The 15,007-nt window shown below is 47.1% G+C and overlaps 6 protein-coding genes across 6 annotated transcripts; 3 read left to right on the forward strand and 3 right to left on the reverse strand.

The window, feature by feature from the left end:
• Positions 1-260: 260 nt before the first annotated feature.
• Positions 261-2,390, forward strand: UA08_00655 (hypothetical protein; the record flags this gene model as incomplete). Its single annotated transcript, XM_020260485.1, has 3 exons — positions 261-803; positions 860-1,791; positions 1,844-2,390. 3 exons carry the CDS (start codon positions 261-263, stop codon positions 2,388-2,390), a joined length of 2,022 nt encoding a protein of 673 aa, XP_020124824.1.
• Positions 2,391-2,632: 242 nt separating this feature from the next.
• On the reverse strand, positions 2,633-5,407 carry UA08_00656 (hypothetical protein; the record flags this gene model as incomplete). Its single annotated transcript, XM_020260486.1, has 2 exons — positions 2,633-5,297; positions 5,349-5,407. 2 exons carry the CDS (start codon positions 5,405-5,407, stop codon positions 2,633-2,635), a joined length of 2,724 nt encoding a protein of 907 aa, XP_020124825.1.
• Positions 5,408-5,859: 452 nt separating this feature from the next.
• Positions 5,860-7,749, forward strand: UA08_00657 (hypothetical protein; the record flags this gene model as incomplete). Its single annotated transcript, XM_020260487.1, has 5 exons — positions 5,860-6,232; positions 6,289-7,125; positions 7,203-7,376; positions 7,434-7,468; positions 7,549-7,749. 5 exons carry the CDS (start codon positions 5,860-5,862, stop codon positions 7,747-7,749), a joined length of 1,620 nt encoding a protein of 539 aa, XP_020124826.1.
• A 531-nt stretch (positions 7,750-8,280) lies between these two features.
• Positions 8,281-9,788, forward strand: UA08_00658 (hypothetical protein; the record flags this gene model as incomplete). The annotated part of the gene is made up of 3 exons (XM_020260488.1): positions 8,281-8,893; positions 8,978-9,462; positions 9,549-9,788. The coding sequence occupies 3 exons, from the start codon at positions 8,281-8,283 to the stop codon at positions 9,786-9,788; spliced, it is 1,338 nt and encodes a 445-aa protein (XP_020124117.1).
• A 447-nt stretch (positions 9,789-10,235) lies between these two features.
• On the reverse strand, positions 10,236-12,289 carry UA08_00659 (hypothetical protein; the record flags this gene model as incomplete). Its single annotated transcript, XM_020260489.1, has 2 exons — positions 10,236-11,700; positions 11,763-12,289. The coding sequence occupies 2 exons, from the start codon at positions 12,287-12,289 to the stop codon at positions 10,236-10,238; spliced, it is 1,992 nt and encodes a 663-aa protein (XP_020124118.1).
• Positions 12,290-12,925: 636 nt separating this feature from the next.
• Positions 12,926-14,227, reverse strand: UA08_00660 (hypothetical protein; the record flags this gene model as incomplete). Its single annotated transcript, XM_020260491.1, has 6 exons — positions 12,926-13,091; positions 13,197-13,260; positions 13,317-13,350; positions 13,421-13,556; positions 13,759-14,119; positions 14,179-14,227. 6 exons carry the CDS (start codon positions 14,225-14,227, stop codon positions 12,926-12,928), a joined length of 810 nt encoding a protein of 269 aa, XP_020124658.1.
• Positions 14,228-15,007: the final 780 nt, after the last annotated feature.

Raw genomic sequence — 15,007 nt, forward strand, 5'->3', positions numbered from 1 at the left:
TGATGGGGAAATCTGACCACGACTCTGTTCTCCTGCATTCTTGGACTTTGGCTCAGCCATCTCGAGGAGACGTGATATGATAGTTGGCATAGAAATGTGCGGGGTATCCTGGAACCGTTTCCCGTACGTCAGCAAGTATTCGGTCTGAGGTCTGTTAGAGAAGAAGTTGAGCATTAGGCGAAGAACAACGATCAAATTGATGAATTACGTTTACGAAAGGTCTAACTACCAGCATCAATAATTGATTTGAACTGTCGTCGATGTCTTTGATAACAGCCTTTCGGCCTCGGTCCACCAGGACTTCTTCACTGCGACCCCGGTCAGAAAGAGCACGCCGGCGTCTTCAAACACGCTCGCTGGAAAACAGTGTGAACGTTCCTGAAGAAGAAGACCCAGACGCGCATTCCATTATCACGCCATCGAAGCACACTCCCAAATCATGGCGGACTTTCAAGGACTCCGTAGCTAAAGGGGGCCCCCTACATCCGTTCCGCCTTTTGAGACAAGATATCGTGAACCTTCGCAGGCGCTATATTTCTGACTGGACGAACTTTAATCAGCAAATCTTTGCTAGCGCTGTCTATGTATTCTTCACCAATCTTCTGCCTGGCATCACATTTGCGAGTGACCTCTTCGTTTTGACCGGGGCTAATTGGGGAACAATCGAAGTTGTCTTCAGTACTGGCCTCTGCGGTGTCATATTTTCTCTTGCTTCAATACAACCATTGACCATACTTGGAGTGACTGGACCATTCTCGGTGCTCGCAGAAAATATCTATGCCTTATGCAACGACTCTTTCAATGTTAGAAGGTCTCCCTTTCCCTTCTTGACCCATGTCGACCTGCTAATCACCTCTAGATCCCCTTTCTGCCATTCATGGCTTGGTCACTCATTCATGCGGCTTGGATGCATTATGTGCTAGCTGTTATCAACGCGCATGACTGGACGATGCGATATGTCACCACATTTTCGACTGAGATATTTTCCTTGTTGAACAGTGTGATATATTTCCACAAGGCCATTCAGGAATTGCAAAGAGCTCACGATACTCTCTCGTTCGCCGCATTCCTTTATGCTATTATTGGCGCTGTTGGAACCATGCTCCTCGCGATCTTTCTGTCGACAGCGGAAACTTGGCGCCCGCTATTCCACAGATATATTCGTCTGGGTCTTGCGGAGTACGCTGCTGCGATCTCAATCATTATTTTCATTGGAATTCCTCATATCGGCGAACTGGCGCACTTAGACAAAATGACCCTCAATGTAAGCCATTCGTTTCGGCCAACCTCTCCAGATCGTAATACCTTCTTTGTCGAGTTTTGGAATTTGCCAGCAGGCTGGGCACTGGCCGCTATATTGCCTGGTGCCATAATCACAGTACTGTTTTTCTTCGACCATGAGGTGAGCTCAATCATCTGCACTATTGACAGATACGGAACCCGGAAGCCTGGTGGGTTCGCATGGGACATTGTTCTCTTAGGAACCACGACCGCGATGTGCGGAATTTTAGGTATCCCCCCGGCAAATGGACTGCTTCCACAGGCCCCTCTTCACTCTGAGTCGTTGATGCATGCAGAACAAGAGCAGCATACTGTCATTCTGAATGGGGAAGAAACGGTTGAGTCTCGCGAAGTTCGACGTGTCTATGAACAGCGTTGGTCTGCATTCACAGCTTCCGGGGGCATCATGCTTTTCCTCAGCCCACCGTTCATGAGAGTGTTGGGCTTGACCCCAACAAGCGTCTTGGCTGGTTTATTCCTATTCATGGGAGAACAAAGCTTATCAGTAAAGTGTGTATAAACAACCTCACCAGCAATGGCACTGTCTAATAGCCCACCATAGTCCCATATTATACCGATTTTTCTATATCCTGACGCCGCCTTCGGAGCTTCCTCTTCTCCCCGCCTCTCTTCACAATGAAAAGGCACCTTCTTCTCAAAGACCGTCTTATCTTCCCATCCATTGTTATACCATTCTTCAGATTGTGCTCACTGCCGCAGTATTCATCCTAACCCTTACAAAGGCTGCACCTGCTTTCCCTGTGCTCATAATTGCCCTTGTGCCATTTCGCCTGCTTGTTATGAAGAGGTGGTGGAACCGCGAAGTACTTCGATTTGTTGATGCATGGGCATGTCGCGAGGGTACTCCCGAGGATGACGAGGATCGAAAGCGTATATTTATGGACACCGCGGATGAGGCAATCTTTACTGCTGATGCTTATCCACTGAATAATGGGCGAAACACGAATGGCGAGACGTGTGTTACCTCTCATGTGCAGGATGATATGCGTAACACTTCGGAAACACATGACTGGATAGAGTTGAATTTGCGTGAGGTTGAAAATATCAGGGACGAAGAAACCGGTGCCGAACCATCACAAACAAAGTGAAGACTCCACCACTTTCGGGAAATAATTAAATAAATGCCGATATATAATTACCGGAAAATTCTGCTCAGTAAACTTTCTCCGTATCTGGCTGTAAATGAACGTGACAATGAGTTTATCGGTTGGTGCGTTGTAGGAAGACAGCCACATGTGGTAGTCAATTACGCGATTGAAGATGAATTGAAAACCCATGTTACTAATCATTTCTATACATAGGGTTATTTTGAGAGCGTCGATATAGGGTATTAGGTCCTCCACCCTTGCACGAAGTCGTGCAGCCGATCAATAACAACACCAAAAATAGCGTTTACACTGTCAGAGATCAATTGCTCAAAATGTCTTATGGCCTCTTCTTCACTGAGTTCCAAGTGGAATCGTTCCTTCACCTTGAGCACGGCTTTATCCGGCTCAACTCTAATATCTGGAATGTTGGCATCAACCATAAGGCTGAACAGATTGAGGATGAGGTTTGCCGACTTGCGAAGAGTGGTATAAGCCGTAAAGCAGTGATGTTTGAATTGTAGGTAGTGTGGGGAATTAGCTCCCCCCATACCCTCAACCATCTCTTTACAGAGTTTCATCATGGGCGCAAAGGGTTTAGGGTCTCGGCCGAGGATGAAACCAAAGTCGACATGGAAAAAATGGCCATCTGGTGCCAAAAGGAGATTCTCAAGGTGGCGGTCTCCCACACCAAGGAGGTACGTGACAACACAATAGCCGGCACAAGATTTGATATAGATGTCCATTGTTTCTTTACGAACACCAAGTGGTTCCGACTCGTCAGGGTTGTTGGCCCTGAGATACGCGAGTATAGAACCTTTATATTTTGCTGATGCTGCTGAAAGAGAAGTGGAAGGCACGAACTGTGCGGCTCCAGCAGTTGAGCCCGTTGCCAGGATACGATATGGAGTAAGCTTCAGATCCAAATTCTCTTTTTGTAGCAATTGATCCATCAACGTAATGATTTGGATGACTAGTTGGTCTTGACGGAGATCATCGCCAACTTTGAAATGAATAGGGTATTTGCGGCCGTCCGAGGTTTTGAAGTTGATGAGCAGTGGAGAGAGTGAGGATTTGAAGACGTTGGAATCTTCAGGAAAGCAACCCGTTATGGTAACATTTGGGTCTAAGGGTAGAGGCAAAGGCGGGTCTATATTGATGATCTCGTTTTTGGGGTCCTTGAGGTATTTCTTCAACTTCTCGATCTTCACCTCACGATTCTCCCGCGATAAACGTGTTTCTTTTGCAATGCGAGTCAAGACAGTAATCAGTTCGCCCTGCCGCAGCAAAGTCTTTCGATGCTCGAGGTGGACCCTTTCCAACTCTGACATAAAGTAAAACTCCACGCGAGCGAACAGGCGTCGATGGGATGCTACATTTGTGATACCTGTGTCGTCACATTCAACCATGAGGTACCAATGAAGGTAGTTTCCCAATACAAAATTGTTCGCAGCTCTAGCGATTAGGAAATTTGCGAGAGACGAGTCGTGTGCAACATCTTCTGCGCTCTCCTCGGGTGCATTCTCGAACTTTAAGGCTTGGACGAGTTGCAAAAGATATAGGAGAAGCTCATCGTCCCCTGCCTTCCGTAAACGCTCCACGGCGTAGGCACGAACTGTAGCATTGTCGAAGGTGGGTCCCAGTAATTCCAATGCGTCGTCCACATCAATCTCGGTCCACTTAGGTAAAATTTCCATTGCTTGTCGAGTCTCCCCAGAATCCCTCCAATTTACAGATTTTATGAATTTTGTCAGAGCTTTCTTGTCGCGGGTTAGATAGTATCTGAACCGCCAGATAAGATCCTTCTCCTCTGCCGTCAATTCATGCGTGGGTCCATAGGACATAATCAGATTCAGTTCATCGCGAATCTTGGGGTTTGGTTTGAGATCGCGGTCCATGATTCCGGTTCGATGACTGCGGACAAGTCTTCTGTGCTTGTCTTCGCAAGGGTTCCCGGTCTGCCCAACTTCCGGGTCATATATTCTGATGATTCGATAATCTCCTGCATCATCAGCGCCTTCAATCCCTGGCCCTAGACGCACCTCTGGTGGTGATTTGAGGGTGGCGGAATGACTATTATGTGCATGCTGAGGATATGATGAAACAGGTGGAGGAGGATACTCGTAATCGGCCCAAACAATGGGGTGATCAAACCGCGGAAAATCGATATACAATACAAAGTTTTCTTCATCAAACTCTTCTGTATCAGATTCATCTTCATTTCCGCCCTTTGACTTCCTGCGGTCTGTTTTCTTGGCAGCTTGTAGTATGGTAGCTCTTTTTCTGGCTGCTTCTTCCGCACTAATTTTTATTTTCTCCAGTTGACGAAACACAAGCTGGTCCAGCCAGTCTATACGTGCGATATCCCCCATCTCATGTTTTTTTATCAGGCCTTCAATACGCTCAAGCTCGGCTTCTTCAAATGTTTGATTAAGTTGAAGAGTGCCGTTCGTCCTGCGCCGTTGAGCGGGGGGCGTTGACGGAGTTGTGGTCGAAGAAAAGCCATCCGCAGCTTTATTCCTATAGATCTTGCACTTTTGTCTTCCCATCCGCAGCTTTTGATCGTTGTCAAAAAGCGATATTGTAGTGCCGCCGAAGGGAACGCCATGGCCGTTCGAGGCATCCTTATCCAGCGGCGAAAGATCCCATACTGTGATGGCCAACTGAGATCGTAACGGGGCATCCTTTATACAAAGAGGCATCTGTAGCCATTCGTTCCATGTGCGAGTTGTCTTGAAGGATTTGTAAGATGTTTGCATAGGAACGCCGAGAGGCTTCGAATCGGACCATAGCTGAACTGTTACGAAGAGATCGGACACGGGGCTTTGGTTGGATCCCAGATGTCGCAACTCCGGGTCTTTAAGGAGAGTAGAGAACGGTACAGGTTTTTGTTTCCCTTCCAGAGCACCGCTTTACAATGGTTAGTATCGTGTTTGACATCCTCAAGGATTGGCGTCTTACATCTTGACGTGCACGGGAAAGTCGACCTGAGTGGAGGTCGCAAACGTGAAGGCTTCCATTTCATCGAACGCCTGAGCTTTCTCTAGGGACTCCGTCCATCACAAAAGATGTGTCGATGAGTGTAGAGGTAACTGTATGTCATGGCCTGCGCATCAAATGCGCTGATTGTTGTTGGAGGTTCCAATATAGCCTAAAACAGAAAGCGGTACACTATGTATAGCCTGCCAGCTAACCACGACAGTCTAATCACATGATCCGTAGTCCTCAATTAGGAAGAAATCGCGTCGAAACGCGCTTCAATTCTTACTGACGTCTGTTTTTCACGTTTATTCCCCCGTACTTTGTTTTGCTTGGGACTACGCCGTACTTCACTGTTCCTGGTCATCGCTTTTTATTCCCTCATCCATTCTCGCTAGCCCAGCAAGGTTTCATAATGACTACATAGGACGACGCAAGTGCAGCGCCGCATTTTAGAGTGAATTTCTTCCGCTTCAGAGAACATTGCGCAAACATGGCTCCTATCAGACATTCTCAAAATTATCCTGACAACGAGCAGCCTCATTCATCATCCTCCGAAGACAGTCTATCTGCAACCTCGTCTGATAAGGAGAATTATAATCACGGTCGTCGAAAAGTCGCGAAGAGGAAAAGCGACTACGCAATGTCTTCCGCCGCAAATAATCCCGCCTCGAATGCGTCAGCATCAAACAGCAAGCGAAGACGACTCGCTGACCTGCAAACAAATGCAGAATCCACCCAGTCCTCGCAATACCAGCCGCGCACCTCTCAACGTCCCGTTACCGACTACTACGACCCTGATCAAGATGTTGGCGAGCGTCGGGAGATCCGGAAAAGCCTTAGAGATCTGACCCGTGATTTGAATGGTAAGGCGGTGCTTCTCCGCGATGGTTACTTTTGGGGTGCTTACCCTTGAGCGAAGATTATAGAAACGAGTATCTTCAAGCGGGAAACAAGGGTATTATCAATACCATTCAGAAAGCAAACGAACTTTTCACTCGTGTGAAACAAACATCGGACGCGACTGTCGATTCTCAGCTTTTGGTTAATGCGGCTGATTTATCTTACAAAAAATCGGCACAGCTTGCCTTGGGTGGTGCAACCACTGGTATAGATGTGGATGAGTTTGTTTCGAAATGCATGTCATTCATGTCCCGTGGCCCGGTGAATGACTCGTCAACCATTCCATCTAGTACACAACGCCGCGCGCAAAACCGAAACAATGGTAATGAGAGTGATGGAGATGATGTCGACGATACGTTAAACTGGGATTGGCTGGGTCGGGCTGCCTGCTTTCCACACAATGCACGCCCTTCACTGTCTGGGTTTCTCCTAGGTCCATTGTCTATCGAGAAACGAACGCGACAACTCACGCAGCATAGGGCGGCGAACCGGATTGACACGTCACGGGTAATACAACCGCAAGATCTAAGAGAGGAAGACCTAGATACACAGGAGACATCAAACCTGACTGCTATGTGCTCTAGCATCAACAAACTCTTGAGAGATAAGCAGGAAGAGAGTATGGCTGCTGTTAATAACGAATTGAGTACATCCGCAGAAGATCCACCCCAAGAGGAGATTCAGCGGGTTATGGACAAGCACAGTATTGCTGACGATGGAGGCATCCCGCTTTTCCGGTTTTGCATCAACCCCAGATCTTTTGGACAGAGCGTTGAGAACCTATTCTATATAAGTTTCCTTATAAGGGATGGCAATATTGGGGTTTCGCAAGATAGCCGGGGGCTTCCCACACTGCGTAAGATTATGGCCTCTGTTGTTATTTTTTGCTCCTTTAATTTTGAAAGAAGCTATCTCACATGTTAATTACTGTAGAATCAGCGAGACCATACCCCCCAAGCGAGGCGCAGGGAAGGGGCATTGAGAAACATCAGATTATCTTTAGTCTCGATTTCGAACTGTGGCAAGATCTGATCGACAGTTTTAACATCAAGGAGTCTATTATACCGCACCGTGACGACGAGGTTTACCAAAGGCAAAATCAACACGGTTGGTACAACTGAGTGAATCTGTTTTGTGCATACTCTACTTGACTCGGATTTGCAGGAAGTGGATTTGGACACGGAGGAGGAAATGGCTTTGTAATTTCAATTGATACCCCCATTCAAATTTTTGATGGCATTGCACTGCTCTTAATTGATTATATCACTATTCATGGAAGTTAGAGAAGGCAATCAAAGAGCATGTCGTCGAACTACTTCTCACCAGAGGCCTTGAGTCAGAGGACAAAGATGGCAATGGCGAGACAGCATTGTCGTTGGCTGCACGCAATGGACATCAAGTTATTGCTGATATGCGACAAAGAGCCAGTCCAGGTCTTAGGAGCTTCAGCCATGCCAAAGCCAACACAACTGAAGCATAGACCAGGGCCTGTCAGAATGCCAATATTATAAATCTGCTGAGCGATACTCAGTGTGTGGGTGTCTATACTTCCAACATGGTGCTAGTATCTGCTCAACACCAGCCTGCACTACCGATTTTAGTGACTCTACGTATATAATATTCCAAGTACAATCAGCAGAAAATAGTAGTAGGTGCTAATTGTTGCGATGGTTACAAAGAAGCATCTCGTCTCATGTGTCTGGCTATAACTAACGGCAGGCCAAGAATGCTGGCATTGCCTAACAAAGAGAGGCCTTCCGTTCGTTAACTAGTTATAGTCGGGTTCTACTGTAATACCCCGGAAACGGGGTGACGCAGATGATTGGCTAGATAAAGGAGATGTGGGTCTGGAAGGGGTCCTCTAGGATCGCATGGTCAACGTGAACGACACGAACAACTCCAAATAATCTCCGTCTCTTCTTCGAAGGGCATGTGCTCATATAAGCGGACTAGACGATGTGACCTATGAACAGCATAGGGATCCAGAAGCCTTACCGTTTGATCCGCAATTATGACTGGCGACAGAACCCGAGCAGGCGTCTGGTCTTCTAAACCCCCACGCAGCCTTGACTTGAACATGGACAACATCAGCGTGTCGAGTAGCAATGATGACGAGACACTGCATAGCCCCTCTCAAAACGCGTTTTTCCAAAGCTTCCCACGGGGCATTTCCCCCAAATATCCATTGATCAATTACGTCACGAACAAATGGGATACCTCCCGCTCATCAAGAGGCCGCTCGCTTTCCACTACGTCGAATACTTCATTTGACCGGCATCGATATTCGTGGATGGCATTTATCCTGTCCATCGTAACGGCGCCGCGGTTTCGACGGTATATGGTCGTATACGCTGTCCTGGTGGTGTTCGCTTACGTAGGATGGGACTTTTTCCTGCAACCAATGCTAGAAGAACGCAAAGTTATAATCGAATCGCTGGATGTTGCGGCTATGGATAAAGTTGGTGGCTGGTATGGGACAAACTTGCGACCGGAATTTGCCGATATCGTGACAATGAGAACTCTTAGTCCAGACTTCCTGCCACGCCTTGAGAAAAGTAGTCGCCGCCAGTCTGGACGGCGGCGCCTACTCATTGTTGGCGATGTACATGGCTGCCAATATGAGTGTAAGTTATTACCTGGCTAAAGCAGTATTGAACGAGTTGAACGAGAAAGCATAGAGAGACCATCGGCTGACTTATATGCCTTAGTGGAACGACTATTGAAGAAAGTTTCGTTCGATCAGACCGCCGGAGATCATCTAATATTCACTGGCGATATGATCAGCAAAGGTCCTGCGAGTGCTGGTGTCGTGGACATCGCTCGTGAATTGGGAGCTTCATGCGTCCGAGGTAATCATGAAGACCGTATCTTGCTTTTGCGATCAGAGATGAAACTTCGCAATATCTTATCACCAGAATCCGTCGATAGGAATGAAACTGCCCAGTCCGATGTGGCTGAGCGAAAAATAGCCAGAGAATTGAGTGACGAACAGGCAGCGTGGCTGCAAGAATGCCCAGTGATGTTGAAGCTTGGATCGGTCACCGGTATGGGTGACGTCGTTGTTGTTCACGGCGGACTGGTCCCTGGCGTGCCGCTTGAGAGGCAAGAATTGACGAGTGTTATGTCCATGCGAACTATTGATTTGGAGACTCATGTTCCAAGCTCGGGCAAAGAAGGCATGCCGTGGTTCAAAGTAAGCCCCTTTCCTATCGTTATTAACCTCCTGGAAAAGAATGTAGAAGAAGGGTCAGAGAAATTCATACTAAGCCATCTCGCTAGCTATTCAACCAATACCACAAGCTTCTAGTAACAGGACAAGAGCGAATCGACTCTTCACCCGTCCCCACTATGACTGTAGTATATGGACATGATGCCTCTACATCGCTCAACATACGCCAGTATACCAAAGGTCTGGACTCCGGATGCGTTTACGGCCGTAAACTGAGTGCGCTTGTCATCGAGGACGGTGGAAAGAATGAAGTTGTGCAAGTGAAATGCAACGAATATGTGAAATCGTGATTATGGTGTTGTCATGACCTGTTTCGGTATCTCTTTTTTCTCTCCTCTTGGAATGATTCGTCTCGCCTTTTTTTTTAAAAAAAATCGTTTTCGTCCACGCGTTTATTTTGCCGGTTTGGGTTTAGGATTGGGGTTTATGGGCTTATATGTGGAAAGCCCTATTGAGGCTGTTGAAGCCATTTCGTGAGTGCATGTCACATAACATGATGATACCCAAGTAATCGGTGATAATGCAGCATGAATATACCAAGTAACGCAACTTGTAATTCAATTATTTTCTGACTAAGGATTTTGATTCTCAATTGCCTTGCAAAGTACAACATTGTGTATCATAACGAATCTCTCATATTTTTTTTCCGAATAATAGCGATAGGTTTTGGTAATAAAGATGAACACAACAAGTCTCTAACAATGATCAAGTCCCCAATTTTCATCGAGGACAAACTATCAACGGCTCGGCCCCGGAGGCATATGAACCCAATCCCCATCTTCTTTCCAGACACCGGCCTTTGTAAAGTCATCGTACCACACGCCCCCCAGTGCACCGGTCTTGATATACGCAAATCTAAAATACTCTGTGTGTCTTGGACTTAAGCGCGTCCATTCGAAGGACAAATCTGTTGTTTCTTCTATATTGGCACTTTTTTGTGCGGGGGAAGCACGGTATAAATGCGTGCGTAGAACATCGTTGACTAACACGGCGATACCGGAGACATCGGTTGGGAGGGCTGATAGCAGAAATGTAAGGCTGTCTCCTGCAGCTTCAACAATAGGAGGAGTGACGTTTGGTAGGGGACTGCCTAGCTGGGCATCTCCAAGTAGAGCAGTCGGAGTTTGTAAAATGCTATCAAACCCCCAGCGAGCGATGCCGTTAATAAAAAGGCCCACAAGCAAGCCTTGATAGACGAGACTCGGCCGAGTTTGCAGTGCAGTCCCAGGAAGGAATAGAAGCGCGAGGATATAATGATGAATACGGAGGTTAAGCTGAGGTATGACAACCATGACCAATAACGCGCCTACCATACTGCCATATATTACCAGGTACCGAGGCAGCTTTCCTGCAGACCAGATAGCCCAGGCCTGTGAGACCACGATAAACACAATGACGGACACAATGATAATCAATGCAGGTATAGCGCCCGGTTGTTGCTGAATGTCGTGCGGAGTCAACCGCGATATTGGGATCCGGTCAAAAGTATCGGTATTCAAAGCGCCAACCCAGAATGGGCCGAGCCATAGAACGGTCTTTTCACATTGAGCAGTGAGACCCCGCAGAGTATCCTGAACACAGAAATAGAATATGGCCCAGCCGACAAAAGCGGCCGGTAGTAAACGGCCCATACCAGTCGAAACGACCTCGAGGTAATCTGAGGAGAAAGGGGGATCGGATGCCAGTGCGACTTGGAACCATGATATGAACCAAACAGAGACGTAGAACACAGCCGGCGAGGTAGTGCACAGTGAGACGATGGATGTGAAGAAGACAGACATGGCAAAGAGCAGCCATCGCGGATCACGGCACACAGCAGCCATCTCCTTCTCGAGAACATACGAGAGTGGGAAAGAAGAATTGAAGGAAATGCTAGAGATGCCGTTTCTCTCTACAGAATTAAATTCGTTTCTCTCGCCTGTGCGTCGAAGAATCCCGCATCCTCCGGCAGCAGTGTTGATGATACCAGCATGGATTGCGGCGGAACAGATGAAGGAATCACCTCGATAATAAGCAGTCGTATCTTCGGAACCCGGTGCGCCACCAACCACCAGGGGCTTATAATTTATTTCCTGGTCGCCCACAGTATATGGCTCCAGGAGGATGGTGTCAAGGCACCCGGCGGGACATCTGAAGGCAAACGCCTGGTCGTCAAAAGGACGGCATGCGTCACCATTGATACCACAGAGGGTACCATTATGCCTAGATTTGTCCACGTTAGTTTCAGAAATATTAGTAGAAGGTACCATGACACTACCACGTACCACAGCCTCGACCCGCATGAAAGTCGATTCGGCATTCCGTATCCAGGGATCTCGGGGCCAACGACCGACCAGTTCAGAACCGTCAAAAATATCAACGCCCACAGGGCATGTAACGCGATCAAAGCCAGAATCTTTGATTTGACAGTCGGAAGTAGTCGTCTGACTATGCGGATCGGCGCAGTTTGAAAGCCCTCAAAGAATGGCGTGATGCGATGTTTGCGCGGAGGCTCCGGGCCCCTAAGAAAAGCGCCCGCCCATCCAAGCCAACCTGAAGCTGTGCTCCGTTGTGTATGATTTCCTGGGTATGGGCTTCGACTGCTGCGACCACCTAGGAGACCATGGTCGACGTCGTGTTCAGAAAAGTCTAGAGAATCCTCGGAACGACCTGGTTCGTGGCCGTCAACATCAACATTCACTGGGCTGTCCCTGCCAGATTCGAGGTCTTCTAATGGCACTGATTCCGTCTCGGCGAGCACCTTATCGTCGCTGGAGCCTGGATGATTGGCAACTCTATCGATGGCGGTCATATTTTTTATATCCACCTAGACATACATCCTGTGATAATAATACATACACGCGCTTCCATAGTTTATGAAGTAGCCAAAAAGGGCCGGCGCCCGCGGAGACTGAAAATGCCGGGCTAAAGATTTAGCCCAATCAGGATGCTTGTATACTTGGTCTGCAACGACCAGCTATAGTGGAAGTTGTAGTTTACCTCGAAAATATTATATGCGCATGCAAGGTGACCAAGCAAATTACTTGAGGGCTTCTCCAATATTTTAGTCCACTGCAGAGAGATGAGGTTGTTTTAGAGTTGAAGGCGTAAAGCACATACTCCATCAGCTGGCTTGTGATTGGATGAGTCTATAGTCCTGCTTGTAGCCAATCAAAGACAAGCATCCAACATGGCAGCACGCTTATATGGCTTCATCAGCAGCTTTCGTACGTAGCATTCTTGTCAATTTCGTTATATTGATTTGGTCTTTTACGTGCTCAGAGCAGTTGTTAGCCGACTGACGTCACTGTGGTACACCATGACAGTCGGGTTCGTAGGTGCGACGGAAAATACAGATATAAGATACAGACGTAGCTTATATTTCCCAATGCCAGTATTCCGGGGTGTGCCATACATTGTACACTTATTATAAATCCGACGCGGTGGTCTATACTCCAGCTGAATGCTTAACATCCTCCACATCACTATCGCTTCCATTTGCAGCGTTGAAACCAATTTCTTGTCTCGCTGAGCTACTGCTGGCCTCGCTGCCTCCATTGTTGCCATGATAAGCTCCCGTGCGCAACGTAACTCGATTTTCAATTTCCGCGATTCTGTTTTTGCATCAATTAACAATTATCATATCCATGCATAGAGAAATTCCCCTTGGCATACAATGACATATAATATATCTGCATGACAGGGGCTGTGAAACATACACTCTACCAGCTCCATGGGTTTGGGTGCTTGCGAATTTTCCGATTCTGTGGATAGAGAAGAAACCTTGATTAATGGCCGTAGTTAAGAAATAGAGCTCCTTTCACTGTGCAAAAACTCACCTCGAATAATTAGTCTAGTTCCTCGAGCCTGATTCTACGAGTAGCGAGGTCAATACCTCAGCAAGTATATTGAACAGGAAAGTTAATTGAGTGTAGGTACTCACCTTAACTTCGGGAACACAAAAATAAGAATAAATAGCAGCAATAAAACTGAGGGCGCCAAAGACCCAGCCGATATTAGCCTCGATGCCATCGAGTAGATAAGGTACACAAAATGCAACTATGAAGGCCGCGACCACGCTATAATGATGTTCCCTAGTCAGAAAAGAAGTCGGGAATCCCAACCAGAAATACGGAGCCATACTTTACTGTGCTAGTGAAAGCCATTGTCTTCTCTCCAAGGCGTGCTGTTCCAATTTCAGATGCAACCTGCCACGAAAAATTTGAAATGAGCAGGAAAGGTTCATTGTATTATTTAGTGGCAAATGCAAGATGAACTCACGACGTAGGCAATTGGAGCCCAAGTCCTGAATAAGTCGCTTTGTTAGTGACATCAATCAATGATGGGAATTCGTAGATCAATTGAAACCCGCACATGGCGAAAAAAAAATTGAACAACATGACCGATGCAACGAGGCCGTTGGCGTCAGGGGTCGTATAGTTACTCTTTGTACCGACTCCAGCCATAGCGAAAAGAAATATTCCTTGCAAAACGGCTCCCCAGATGAGAAGATCACGGCGTCCGGCTAGATCGCTTAGAGGCATTCCGATGAGAACTCCAACCCATGCTACAACAGCAGATATGATGTTGTACTCGAAAGCGTGAGCCGAAAGCCCAACCGCTTTGTAGAAGCGAGGGGAGTCTTTTCGAGTTTGTTAGCTGTTCTGTGCAACACAGGTACGAATATGTCAAATGACTCACATTGAGAAACAAATATCTGTCCCGTGAATTGCTGAAAGACGAAAACCATTATAGCAATAGATGTTCGACGAAGATTTGTGCCTTTCTGGAGTTGAAGAAAAAGTGAAAAGATATTAATGATTGCAGATAAGGGGTATTTGAGGTCCGAGTTTCGGATGGAGAATTGAAAAGATGACGAAAAGATCTATCCAAGGACCCTGCTCCTTCCTTGTCTCGAGAGCCTCTTGTATGGCATCTGCCTCCTCTTTACAACTGCCAGGAGCTATTAGACGCTTAGTTAGCTCTCTCTCCACTTCAACTGAGGAATAAGATGTGGTGAAAGGAATGCGGAAAGGAATCAAGAGTGAATTACGAACCTCCATCTTCCTTTGGACGAACATTCTCTAAAGTGCGAATAGCATCTTCTTTGCGCCCTTTGCTGATAAGCCATCGGGGAGCGCTAGCTAAAGATCGGGCAGGGCAGAGTCTGGATCTACGCACCGTAATCCCGTGGCTAGAACAATGAGTAGAAGACAGCGAGGGATGAGATCATTGTCGAGCATCTGCATAAAAGTGGGAGGATGAACGAATGTATAGAGACAGAAATGATGCGGTCCATTGAAGTACGCCCGGAGAATACGGAGTATCTCCGGTCGAGAAGGGAGCCCAGCAAAGGAAGTAAAATAGCTCGGATCTCTTCTTCTGGATGATGCAGGCAATGGTCGATGAGGCTCTGCAGGGTCACGCTTGATACATTCAGCTCTGGCGAGCGCACAGTTATTACACTGCTGGACTCCATCCGTCATGCCACATTTCAGCTATGACATTTGTTAGTAGCCTGTTATCCAGC

The sequence above is a fragment of the Talaromyces atroroseus genome (genome assembly GCF_001907595.1).
Source record: "Talaromyces atroroseus strain IBT 11181 chromosome Unknown scaffold_0, whole genome shotgun sequence".
NCBI lineage: Eukaryota > Fungi > Ascomycota > Eurotiomycetes > Eurotiales > Trichocomaceae > Talaromyces > Talaromyces atroroseus.